The sequence below is a fragment of the Theropithecus gelada genome, chromosome 19 (assembly GCF_003255815.1).
Source record: "Theropithecus gelada isolate Dixy chromosome 19, Tgel_1.0, whole genome shotgun sequence".
NCBI classification, from domain to species: domain Eukaryota; kingdom Metazoa; phylum Chordata; class Mammalia; order Primates; family Cercopithecidae; genus Theropithecus; species Theropithecus gelada.
Window position 1 is genome coordinate 46,865,699 of NC_037687.1, and position 13,763 is coordinate 46,879,461.

The following is a 13,763-nucleotide window of genomic DNA, read 5'->3' on the forward strand; positions in this document are numbered from 1 at the left end:
GGCCAACATGGCGAAACCCCATCTCTACTAAAAATACAAAAATTAGCCAGGCATAGTGGCATGCGCCTATAATCCCAGCTACTTGGGAGGCTGAGGCAGAAGAATCGTCTGAACCTGGAAGGCGGAGGTTGCAGTGAGCTGAGATTGTGCCACTGCACTCCAGCCTGGGCAACAGAGCAAGACTCTTGTCACAAACAAACAAACAAACAAACATGGTTGGGGCTGGGCATGGAGAATCACGCCTGTAATTCCAACTCTTTAAGAAGCTGAGCTGGGAAGACCATTTGAGGCCAGGAGTTCAAGACCAGCCTGAGCAACATAGAAGGATCCCGTCTCTATTTTTTTTTTTTTTTTTTGAGACAGTCTCGCTCTGTCACACAGGCTGGAGTGCAGTGGCGCCACCTTGGCTCACTGTAGCCTCCTCCTTCCAGTCTCATGTCATTCTCCTGCCTCTGCCTCCCGAGTAGCTGGGACTACAGGTGCCCGCTACCATGCCCTGCTAATTTTACTTTTGTATTTTTTTTTTTTTTTTTTTTTTTTTTTGAGAGGGAGTCTCGCTCTGTCGCCCAGGCTGGAGTGCAGTGGCTGGATCTCAGCTCACTGCAAGCTCCGCCTCCCGGGTTCCCGCCATTCTCCTGCCTCAGCCTCCCGAGTAGCTGGGACTACAGGCGCCCGCCACCTCGCCCAGCTAGTTTTTTGTATTTTTTTTAGTAGAGACAGGGTTTCACAGTGTTAGCCAGGATGGTCTTGATCTCCTGACCTCGTGATCCGCCTGTCTCGGCCTCCCAAAGTGCTGGGATTACAGGCTTGAGCCACCGTGCCCGGCCTACTATTTTTGTATTTTTAATAGAGATGGGGTTTCACTGTGTTAGCCAGGATGGTCTCGATCTCCTGACCTCATGATCTGCCTGCCTCGGCCTCCCAAAGTGCTGGGATTACAGGCGTGAGCCACCATGCCCGGCCTCGTCTCTATTTTTAAAATAAAAAATGTTGGGTACTGTGGCTAACGCATGTAATCCAGCACTTTGGGAAGTCAAAGTGAGAGCATCACTTGAGGTCAAGAGTTTGAAACCAGCATGGTCAAAACAGCAAGACCCTGTCTCTACAAAACAAAGAAGCTGGGATACAGAGATGTCTTAAGGAAATGCAACAGCTGACTTTAAACACATAAAAAGCATTTAGAAGACTAGCCTTTCTCAGCCGTTTGTTTGTTACGGAGTCTCATTATACTGCCCAGGCTGGTCTCAAACTCCTGACTTCAAGCAATCCTCCCACCTCAGCCTCCCAAAGTGCTAGGATTACAGGTGTGAAGTACTGTGCCTGGCCCCTTTCTCAACCTTTTGTAAGCCGAGGGTAGAAGTAGGGCCAGTATCCGGCAGAAGTTTCCACCAGAACTGTTTGTAGGAAATAAAAGGGGCATAAGTGGAGATATCCCAGAAGCACAATCAACCTGGCAGGATGTGGTCAGGGTGAGAAAAAGGAGGGGACCCCCACCAACAGGAGGTCTGCAAATAAATTGTGGCCCAATGATTCCACCATTCTTCCTCTGCCTTCCCCACAGGGCTAGCACAGCCAACAGCCCTTACTGGACACTCAATACATACTTTGCTGAACAAGTCATTAAGTGGAACAGACCAGAAACACAGAAGAGAACCTTGATTCATCTTGCCCCTCACCCCCACATTCCACCAGCAAGTATGGTCAGCTTTGCTTTCAAAATATATCTCCACCCAGACCACTACACACCACCGCCACTGCTAACTGTCCCGTCCATGCCACCATCGTCTCCTGCCCTGTTTTTGCTAATCTCCCAGCTTCACTCTTACCCATCCCCAAACAGTGTATTCTCAACATCAAAGATAGAATAATACTAAAAATTGGCCGAGCACAGTGGCTCATGCATGTAACCTCAGCACTTTGGCAGGCAAGAGGTGAGAGGATCACTTGAGGTCAGGAGTTCAAGACCAGCCTGGGAAACAGAGCAAAACCTTGTCTCTAAAAATCAAATATATAGATATAGATATATCCCTCCCTGTGTAACTTCCCATGACCCTAACCCTAACCCCAATCCTGCACTTAGTACAAGATCCAAACTCTTTACCCTACCAAATAAGATCCAGCCCCTGCCAGCCCCTCTGACATCCTCTTCTACCTGTCTCCCCCTCTGTCGTCTGCTGCAACCACACCCGTCCTGCCTGCCCCTCAATTTCCTAAACTGGCTTTCACTTCAGGGCCTTTGCACTTTATGTTCCTTCTGCCCGAAATGCTTTCCCTCCAGATTTGCCCATGGTTGTTTTCTTCCTCGGTTTCAAGTCTGAGCTCAAACGTACTCTCTTGGGGAAGACACTGCCTAAGCACCCCCCGCTCTCACACCAGCTATTCCGTCATTTTCTTGTTTCTATCCCGCCGCCCCCTTATTCGGCCACGCTTGTGTCTCCCATCCCTGTAAGTCTCTCTCTGCCGCTGCAGAAGGTGAGCACCCAGAGAGCGCGGCGAACACCTCCCTCGCCGCCGTGTTCCCAGCGCTGGGAACGATCTAACAACGGTCCAGCACCGACTTGTGCTTTTGTGGCCCGAATCCTGGGCCCTTGGCCTGTTTTCCACAGGCTCCGCCGGCCCATGCGGCCCGCACCTTCTTCCAGAGGCTCCAGCCCGGTCCCATAGCTGACCAGATCCTCGTCGCTATCACTGTCCCGCGCCGCCATCCTGCTCTTCCGGGCCCCGCCCCCTCGCTACGGCGGCCTTGGCAGGCCAAACGCCTTTCCTCTTTCTCCGCGAACCCCGGTGATTCTGGAAGACTGGGTCCGCGGGCGGGGGAAGGTGCCCTCGCGGCCGGAGCCTGCGCCCCGGATTCTCAGGCCTGTCATGTGGGAGGCCGACCTAGGCAGGAGTTGCCTCGGAGGATTTGGCAGCCACGACATCCCATCCTAGCCCCGCGATATGCGGGTGAGGAGGAGACTCCCTGGCATAAGCTGGAAGCCACCCAACTGTTGCTGCGAGGCGACACCAATGCCTGCCCAGCCCCCCACCCCCGTCCCTCGCGCCAGCCCCTGCCCTGGCAGCAGTTACTGCCCAGCTCCGTCCACTCCCACCGCCCACCCAGCCACCTCCAGGAAAATGCCTGAGCTCCCAGATTTCTTGCTCGCCCCTGTGGGGCTTCACTTTATTTTTATTATTTGTTTTAACTTTTATTTTGGGTTCAGGGGTACATGTGCAGGTTTGTTATATAGGTAAATTACATGTTGCAAGGGATTTGGATACAGATTTTTTCCTCCCCAGGTAATAAGTGTAGTACTCAAAAGGCAGTTTTTCCGATCCTTACCCTCCTCGCACCTTCCACCCTCAAGTAGGTCCACCCTCAAGTAGGTCCAGCCTCAAGTAGGCCCTGGTGTTATTCCCTTCTTTTTTTGTTTTTTTTGTTTTTTTTAAAGACAGAGCCTCTCTCTGTCGCCCAGGCTGGAGTGCAGTGGCCGCGATCTCAGCTTACTGCAACCTCCCGGTCCCCAGTTCAAGTGATTCTCCTGCCTCAGCCTCCCGAGTAGCTGGGATTATAGGAGTCCACCCCACCACGCCCTGCTATTTTTTTTGTTTGTTTTGTTGTTGTGGGTTTTTTGTTTGTTTGTTTGTTTTTTGTTTTTGAGACGGAGTTTCGCTCTTGTTGCCCAGGCTGGAGTGCAATGGCACGATTTCGGCTCACCGCAACCTCTACCTCCAGGGTTCAAGCGATTCTCCTGCCTCAGCCTCCGGAGTAGCTGGGATTACAGGCATGCGCCAGTATGCCCGGCTAATTTTGTATTTTTTTTTTTAGTGGAAACGCGGTTTGTCCATGTTGGTCAGGCTGGTCCCGAACTCCCGACCTCAAGCGATCCATCCGCCTCGGCCTCCCAAAATGCTGGGATTACAGATGTGAGCCACCGTGCCCGGCCATTTTTTTTTTCTTTTGTATTTTTAGTAGAGATGGGGTTTCACCATGTTGGCCAGGCTGGTCTTGAACTCCTGACCTCAAGTGATCCACCCGCCTTGGCCTCCCAAAGTGCTGGGATTACAGGCGTGAGCCATCATGGCTGGCCCCTGTTATTCCCTTCTTTATGTCCATGTGTGCTCAATTTTTAGCTTCCACTTATAAGTGAGAACATGCAGTATTTGGTTTTCTGTTCCTGCATTAGTTTGCTTAGGGTAATGGCCTCCAGCTGCATCTATGTTGCTGCCAAGGACATGGTCTTGTTCTTTTTTAATGGCTGTGTAGTGTTCCATGGTGTGTGTGGACCATATTTTGTTTATTCAGTCCACCGTTTGTGGGCATATAAGTTGGTTCCATGTCTCTGCCATTGTGACTGGTGCCTCAGTGAACATATGCATGCATGTGTCTTTATGGTAGAACAACTTATATTCCTTTGGGTATATACCCAGTAATCGGATTGCTGGGTCTAATGGTAGTTCTGTTTTAAGTGCTTCAGGAAATCTCCAAACTGCTTTCCAGTTTTAATTTCATTGTAATTTTTTTTTTTTTTTAATTTTCTGTTAGACAGTCTCACTCTGTTGCCCAAGCTGGAGTGCAGTGGTGCGATCTCGTCTCACTGCAACCTCCGCCTCCTGGTTTCAAGCAATTCTCCCGCCTCAGCCTCCTGAATAGCTGGGACTACAGGCACGCGCCACCAAGCCTGGCTAATTTTTGTATTTTTTTAGTAGAGACGGGTTTTGCAATGTTGGCAAGGCTGGTCTCACACTCCTGACCTCAGGTGATCCACCCACCTCAGCCTTCCAAAGTGCTGGGATTACAGGCATGAGCCAGGGTACCCGTCCTTCATTGAAATTTTCAATTACAGTAGCTGAAAAAATTTACATTCCCACCAGCAGTGCATAAGCAGTTCTGGGGTTTTACTTTATTCTTGGAGGTGGGGGAAAACACTGTAACCATAATAGGTTCATTGCGGTATGCACATGAATGCCTAGAGATAACATGTTGCAGCAGAGAAAGAAGTTTAATCCTAGGGCCACCAAAAGAGGAGATGAGAGGAAATCTCAAATCCACCTCCTCACGGAATTCGGGGCTAGTGTTTTTAAGAGTATCGAAGTGGGCTGAAGTGTGGAGATCATTGATTGGTGGAAGAGTGCAGGGTGAAGTCCTGGGACCCAGAGAGGAAGAGGCTGTATTCTCATGCTAATCCTCATCCTCGGTAGGGGTCTTGGTGCTGGTTTCGCTGGAATTCAGAGATCTGAAAAACATCTTAAGGTTTCCTTAAACAAAAGCCTTATGATTCTGAAGTCAGAGATCCTGTCTATAAGAACAATGGAGATTCAAATCAGGTTTGTTTTTTTGTTTGTTTGTTTTGTTTTATTTTAGCCAGAGTCTCATTCTGTTGCCCAGGTTGGAGTGCAGTGGCAGGATCTCAGCGCACTGCATTCGCCTCCTGGGTTCAAGCGATTCTCCTGCCTCAGCCTCCCTAGTAGCTGGGATTACAGGCACCCACCACTGTGCCCAGCTAGTTTTTTATTTTCAGTAGAGACGAGGTTTCACCCTATTGGCCGGACTGGTCTTAAACTCCTGGCATCAAGTGATCCACCCGCCTTGGCCTCCCAAAATGCTGGAATTACAGACGTGAGCCACTGCGCCCGACCCAAATCAATTTTTTTTAATTTTATTTATTTGTTTATTTATTTTTGGAGATAGAGTCTTGCTCTGTCACCCATACTGGAATGCAGTGGTGCGGTCTCGGCTCACTGCAGCCTCCGCCTCCTGGGTTCAAGCAATTCTCCTGCCTCAGCCTCCAGAGTACCTGGGATTACAGGCGCATGCTGCCACACCTGGCTAATTTTTTTGTATTTTTAGTAGAGACAGGGTTTCACAATGTTGCCTAGGCTGGTCTCGAACACCTGACCTCCTGATCTGCCTGTCTCGGCCTCCCAAAGTGCCAAATCAATTCTTGAACAGTCTTAGGACCCCAGTGTCAGAAATCCTACCTGTAATCCCACATTGAGGGATTGGCATTCCCATTGACATAAGGGTCGTAAGACAGAATTGGTTGGCATCCCCATTGCTCCTATAGAGATGATCTCTGTCTATAGAGACCCTGTTTCTAAGGAAAAATAAAAAGATATGAAGCAATTAGCCAGGTTTAGTGACAGTATTTGGGAGGGTGAAACAGGAGGATCACTTGAGCCCAGGAATCAGAGGCCAGCCTGGGCAACATACCAAAACCCTGTCTCTAACAACAACAAAAGATATGGGATAATTCATTAACAGCAATAGGTAATCAGAACAACCTATAACCTGTGACAATACTATGAGCATTTTAAACTCCCCGTGAATTATCTGCAACGTATGTTGATAAATGAGTTGTGGAATTAAATAATTCAAACTTAAAGCTATTGGAACTTTATTGTTGATATTATTATTTTTTAGAGGCAGGGTCTGGCTCTGTTGCCCAGGCTGGTGTGTGGTGATGCAATCATAGCTCACTGCAGCCTCAAACTACTGAAATTGAATCCTCCAGCCTCAACATCCCTGGTACTGGGACTACAGGCACCAGCCACCCCGCCCAGCTGCTGTTGGAATTTTAAATGATCCTGAAACTTGAGAGGAATGTGGTTATGCAGCATGAATCACATGGTGAGCAGCTGCAGCTTCTGCCCCTTTTCCCCTAGAAATAACTAAGACCAAACAGGCCAGAGATAAGACCTCCTCTGACGGGTACCCTCCTCACAGAGTAATAAAGCAATCTTCCTTGGAATGTAGCATCCTATAGCTAGTCAAGTCACTGTAAGGATTGTATGTCTGCCTATATAAGTGAAACCTTAACCTCTCCACTTTGGAATGCTTTTTTTGTGTGTATTTTTGCTTTCGAGACAATATATCATTTTGACACCCAGGCTGGAGTGCAGTGGTAGGATCATGGCTCACTGCAGCCTTCCTCTCACCTCAGCCTCCTGAGTAGCTGGGACTACTAGTTGACAACGCTCAACTAATTATTTCATTTTTTGTAGAGGCCAGGTCTCACTATGTTGCTAAGGCTGGTCTGAAACTCCTGGGCTCAAGCGATCCTCCCACCTTAGCCTCCCACAATGTTGGGATTATAGGTATGAGCCTTCGTGCCTGGCCTCCACTTTGGAATGTTGACCCTATACATTTGGAGTCGGTGTTTCTGGGTGGCTATCCTCAAGCTTTGGAATATTTGAGGATAAATAAATCTAGTAAACTATACTTAATCAGGGTGGGTGCAGTGGCTCACACCTGTAATCCCAGCACTTTGGGAGGCCAAGGCAAGTGGATCACCTGAGATCAGGAGTTTGAGACCAGCCTGGCCAACATGGTGAGACCCTGTCTCTACTAAAAGTACAAAAATTAGCCAGGTGTGGTGCCGCACGCCTGTAGTCCCAGCTACTTGGGAGGCTGAGGCATGAGGATTGCTTGAACTCAGGAGGCTCAGGTTACAATGAACTGAGATCGTGCCACTGCATTCCAGCCTGGGCGACAGAGCGAGACTCCGTCTCAAAAAAAAAAAAAAAACCAGCCTGGGCGACATCTGTCTCGCTCTGTCGCCCAGGCTGGAGTGCAGTGGCCGGACCTCAGCTCACTGCAAGCTCCGCCTCCCGGGTTTACGCCATTCTCCTGCCTCAGCCTCCCGAGTAGCTGGGACTACAGGCGCCCGCCACCTTGCCCGGCTAGTTTTTTTGTATTTTTTTTTAGTAGAGACGGGGTTTCACTGTGTTAGCCAGGATGGTCTCAATCTCCTGACCTCATGATCCGCCCATGTCGGCCTCCCAAAGTGCTGGGATTACAGGCTTGAGCCACCGTGCCCAGCCACAAAAACTACACTTAATCACATTTTCCTGAATCTCATGATTTCAGATTGACAGAGCACAGTCAAGAGTGAGATAAAGTAATGATGCTGTCATTTATGTTAAAAGAAAACGTGAATAGCTAAATGTATTGTGGCTATTACAGCATGGTGTATGGATACAGTACATCCACACATATACTCTAATATGCGTATTCAATCTCCAGTAAACTCCCTAAAGTAACAGTGGTTGCCACTGATCAAAGGACACCAGGATGGGAGGATACATATACCCAGCATTATACCATTAGAATTTTTTGTTTTTGCCGGGCGCAGTGACTCTTGCCTGTAATCCCAGCACTTTGGGAGGCCCAAGTGGGTGGATCATTTGAGGTCAGGAGTTCGAGACCAGCCTGGCCAAATGGTGAAAACCCGACTCTACCAAAAATACAAAAATGAGGCCGGCATGGTGGCGTGCGTTTGTAATCCCAGCTACTCTGGAGGCTGAGGTAGGAGAATTGCTTGAACTTAGGAGCCAGAGGTTGCAGTGAGCCGAGATCGTGCCACTACATTCCAACCTGGGCAACAGAGCAAGACTCCATCTCAAAAAAAAAAAAAAAAAGTACAGGCACAGTGGCTTACGCCTGTAATCCCAGCACGATCACAAGGTCAGAAGATCAAGACCATCCTGGCTGACACTGTGAAACCCCATCTCTACTAAAAATACAAAAAAGCAAAATTAGCCGGGTATGGTGGCGGGCGCCTGTAGTCCCAGCTACTGGGGAGGCCGAGGTGGGAGAATAGCGTGAACCCAGGAGGAGGAGCTTGCAGTGAGCAGAGATCGTGCCACAGCACTCCAGCCTGGGCAACAGAGCCAGACTCTGTCCCAGAAAAAAATTTAAAAAAAAAAGTTTTTGTTTTTAGCTACATGCATGGTATTCTGTCCAAAACATTTTTGCTAGTGTCTTAGTTTTCATTTTGAAGGTTCTTGTATGTTTTAGCCCCTTTCCTGCCTTGAGAAAGTTAATGTACTAAAGGAAAGGAATCTCCCTGCTTCTTGAAACTCTACAGCACCCCAAGGTCATCATTTGGCCATCTACTGTCATTGTGAATGTAAATGTAGATATTTAAAGTAAAGAAGGTTGGGGCCGGGCACGGTGGCTCATGTCTGTAATCCCAGCACTTTGGGAGGCCAAGGTGGGCAGATCACCTGAGGTCAGGAGTTTGAGACCTGCTTGGCCAACATGGTGAAACTCCGTCTCTACTAAAAATAGAAAAAAATTAGCCAGGTGTGGTGGCACATGACTGTAGTCCCAGGCACTCAGGAGGCTGAGGCTTGAGAACCACTTGAGCCTGAGAGGTAGAATTTGCGGTGAGCCAAGACTATGCCACTGCACTCCCATCTGGGTGACAAAGACTGTCTCAGAAAAAGGAAAGAAAAGAAAAGAAAGTTGGGTGAAGTGGCTCAAGTCCATAATCCCAGCACTTTGGGAGGCCACATTGGGAGGATCACTTGAACCCAGGAGTTCAAGATGAACCTGGGCAACATGCCAAAACTACCTCTACAAAAAATACAAAGATTAGCCAGGCATAGTGGGGTGTGTCTGTAGTCCCAGCTACTCCAGAGGCTGATATGGGAGAATCAATTGAGCCCGGGAGGCAGAGGTTGCAGTGAGCAGAGTTTGTGCTACTGCACTCCAGCCTGGGTGACAGAATGAGACGCTGTCTCAAAGAAAAAGTAAAAGAAGCCAGGTGCAGTGGCTCACGCCTATAATCCCAGCACTCAGGCAGATCACCTGAGATTGGGAGTTCGAGACCAGCCTGACCAACATGGAGAAACCCTGTCTCTACTAAAAATACAAAATTAGCCAGGCGTGGTGGCACATGCCTGTAATCCCAGCTACTCGGGAGGCTGAGGCAAGAGAATCACTTGAACCTGGGAGGCAGAAGTTGCGATGAGCTGAGACCATGCCATTGCACTCTAGCCTGGGCAACAAGAGCAAAACTCCATCTCAAAAAAAAAAAAAAAAGAAAAAAAAAAAGAAAAAGTAAAAGAAAGTAAAAAAGATTGGGGACAAACTCATATATTCAGACAAAACACCAAAGTCCGTGATTTTATTTCTATGTTACTCGTAATTTTCTTATGGCTTGTAGCTTCAAATAGGCAAAGAACACTCAATAACTTTTTTATTTTATTTTATTTTATTTTATTTTATTTTATTGAGACTGAGTCTTGTTCTATCGCCCAGGCTGAAGGGGCAGCATCGTGGCTCACTGCAGCCTCCACTGCCAGGGTTCAAGTGATTCTCCTGCCTCAGCCTCTTGAGTAGCTGAGATTACAGGCGCCACCACACCCAGCTAATTTTTGTATTTTCAGTGGTCCGGGGTTTCACCTGGGCAACATGCCAAGGTTTCTCCATGTTTGTCAGGCTGGTCTCGAACTCCCAATCTCAGGTGATCTGCCTGAGTGCTGGGATTATAGGCGTGAGCCACTGCACCCGGCTTCTTTTACTTTTTCTTTGAGACAGCGTCTCATTCTGTCACCCAGGCTGGAGTGCAGTAGCACAAACTCTGCTCACTGCAACCTCTGCCTCCCGGGCTCAATTGATTCTCCCATATCAGCCTCTGGAGTAGCTGGGACTACAGACACACCCCACTATGCCTGGCTAATCTTTGTATTTTTTGTAGAGGTAGTTTTGGCATGTTGTCCAGGCTGGTCTCAAACTCATGACCTCAAGTGATCTGCCCTCCTCAACCTCCCATAGTGCTGGGATTACAAGCATGAGCTGCCGGACCTGGCCACTACATAGCTTTTCTTTTTTTTTGAGACAGGGTCTCATTCTGTTGCTGGAGTGCTGTGGCACAATCATGGCTCACTGCAGCCTCATCCTCCCCAAGTTCAGGTGGTCCTCCCACCCCAGCCTCTCAAGTAGCTGGGACTACAGACATACACAACCATGTCTGGCTAATTTTTGTATTTTTTGTAAAGAAGCAATTTTACTATGTTGCCTAGGCTGGTCTCAAACTCCTGGGCTCCAGTGATCCTCCCACCTCAGTCTCTCAAAGTGCTGGGATTACCAGCATAAGCCACCACACCCAGCACACATACCTTTCCTTTCTTTCTGTTCTGTTCATTTTTTAGAGACAGGGTCTCAGTATGTCATCCAGGCTGGAGTGCAGTGCAGCCTCGAACTCCTGGGCTCAAACAATCCTACTACCCTAGCCTTCTGAATAGCTGGGAATACAAGTGTATGCTACCAAGCCTGGCTAATTTTTCTATTTTTTGTAGAGACGGGGTCTTGCTGTGTTGTCCAGGCTGATCTTGAAGTCCAAGGCTCAAGTGATACCCCTGCCTTGGCCTCCCAAAGCGCTGGAATTACAGGTATGAGCCATGGTGCCTGGCCTCTTATTTATTTATATTTATGGCAGGAATAATCCAATATAGCCTTTTGTTCTTTCTTATTCAGACATGCAAGAAAGTGCAAATCTCAGGACCTTATGAGGAAACTGCAGATAGGAAGATGGGCTGAATCACCTGAGCCCAGTGTCATTCCTTCCTCTGGGTCCATGCATGGGTGCTAGCAGTGTGATGGTCACTCATAACATGCACAGAAACCCACCCAATGTGCTTTGGAAACAGTATCGGTCTTTTTTTTTTTTTTTTTTTTTCCTGAGACTAAGTCTTGTTCTATTGCCCAGGCTACAGTGCAGTGGTGCGATCTCAGCTCACTGCAACCTCCACCTCCCGGGTTCAAGTGATTCTCCTGCCTCAGCCTCCCGAGTAGCTGGGATTACAGGCACATGCCACCATGCCTGGCTAGTTTTTTCGCATTTTTAGTAGAGATGGGGTTTCATCACATTGGTCAGGCTGGTCTTGAACTCCTGACCTCAAATGATCTGCCCACCTCAGCCTTCCAAAGGCGTGAGCCACCGTACCTGGCCAGTATCACTCATTTTTATCATTGTTTTCCTTTTTAAAATATAAAATGGACATGGGCTAAAATTTAAGAAAATAAAAATATATATAGCGTGCATAAATCATGAGCACATGGTTCTATGCATTTTTGTTGTTTATTTTATTTATTTATTTATTTATTTATTTATTTATTTATTTGAGGCAGAGCCTTGCTGTGTCACCCAGGCTGGAGTGCAGTGGCGCCATCTCGGCCCACTGCAACCTCTACCTCCCAGGTTCAAGTGATTCTCCTGCCTCAGCCTCCCAGGTAGCTGGGACTACAGGTGTGTGCCACCATGCCTGGCTAATTTTTTGTGTTTTTAGTAGAGACGGGGTTTCACCGTGTTAGCCAGGATGGTCTCAAACTCCTGACCTCGTGATCCACCCACGTCGGACTCCCAAAGTGCTAGGACTAGAGACGTGAGCCACCGCACCCGCCCTATTTATTTCTTTTTTTTTACTTTATATAAAATGGAGGCTGGGCATGGTGGCTCATGCCTGTAATCTTAATGCTTTGGGAGGCCAAGGCAGGTGGATCACCGGAGGTCAAGAGTTCAGGACCAGCCTGGCCAACATGGTGAAAACCCATCTCTACTAAAATTACAAAAAATTAGCCAGGCATGGTGGCATGTGCCTCTAATCCCAGCTACTTGGGAGGCTGAGGCAGGGGAATCGCTTGAACCCGGGGGGTGGAGGTTGCAGTGAGCAGAGATCTCACCACTTCACTCCAGCCTGGGCGAAGGAGCAAAACGCAGTCTCAGAAAAAATAAATAAATAAATACAAATAAAATGGAATGATACAGTATTTGTGTCTAGTTTTCTTTGCTCAATAATATTTTTGTGACATTTATCCACGATGTTGCACATAATAGCAATATGCTAATTTTCATTGTGTGCAATTTTCTATTGTGTGAATATACCACCATTTACAGTCATTTGTTCTATAGTGGATTGGCATTTGGGTACTTTCTAGTTAGAGGCTATTTTGTTTTTTTCTTTGTTTTTGTTTTTACAGATGGGGTCTCACTATGTTGCACAGGCTGGTCTCAACTCCTGGGCTCAAACGATCCTCCTACCTCTGCCTCCCTAAGTGCTAGGATTACTGGTGTGAGCCACCACACTTGGCCAGGCTATTTTGAATAGTGCAGCTGTGAACATTCTGGTACCTGCTTTATGGTAAACAGATGTATGCATTTCTGTTGTGTATCTACCTAGAGTTGGAATTTCTGGATCATAAATTGCATGCATATATATATATATTTTTTTTTTTATTTATTTATTTATTTATTTTTTTTGAGATGGAGTTAAGTCAACCAGGCTGGAGTGCAGTGGCGTGATCTTGGTTCACTGCAATCTGTGCCTCCCGGGTTCAAGTGATTCTCCTGCCTCAGCCTCCAGAGTAGCTGGGCTTACAGGTGTCCACCACCATGCTCAGCTAATTTTTGTATTTTTAGTAGAGAGGGAGTTTCACCATGTTGGCCAGGCTGGTCTTGAACTCCTGACCTCAAGTGATCCACCCACCTCAGCCACCCAAAGTGCTGGGATTACAGGTGTGAGCCACGGTACCTGGCCCACATATGTTCTTTAGTAGCATTTGCTACTCAAACAATTTTCCAGTGTGGTCATCCCCATTTACACTCCTGTAAGCAATATATGAGATTCTACAATCTCACCAATACTTGGTATTGTTTGCCATCCTGTAATTCATTTATTCTTTCATTTTTATTTTTATTTTTTTGAGACAGGGTCTCGCTTTGTCCCCCAGGCTGGAGTGCAGTGGCACCATCTGGGCTCACTGCAGCCTCGACCTCCCAGGTTCAAGCAATCCTCCTGCCTCAGCCTCCCAAGTAGCTGGAAGTACACCACACCTGGCTAATTTTTGTATCTTTTTTTTTTTTTTTTTTTTTTTGAGATGGAGTCTCGCTCTGTCACCCAGGCTGGAGTGCAGTGGCGCGATCTTGGCTCACTGCAAGCTCTGCCTCCTGGGTTCACGCCATTCTCCTGCCTCAGCTTCCCAAGCAGCTGGGACT

The 13,763-nt window shown here is 47.7% G+C and overlaps 1 protein-coding gene across 1 annotated transcript in view; it reads right to left on the minus strand.

Moving 5' to 3' along the window:
• The window catches only part of GPATCH1 (G-patch domain containing 1), a 50,452-nt gene extending 47,436 nt beyond the window's left edge, over positions 1 to 3,016 (minus strand). The window contains exon 1 of the mRNA XM_025367195.1: positions 2,633 to 3,016. Coding sequence (XP_025222980.1) covers positions 2,633 to 2,705 — 73 coding nt within the window. The 5' untranslated portion in view covers positions 2,706 to 3,016. The remainder of the gene's footprint in view (positions 1 to 2,632) is intronic.
• Between the last annotated feature and the right edge of the window lie 10,747 nt (positions 3,017 to 13,763).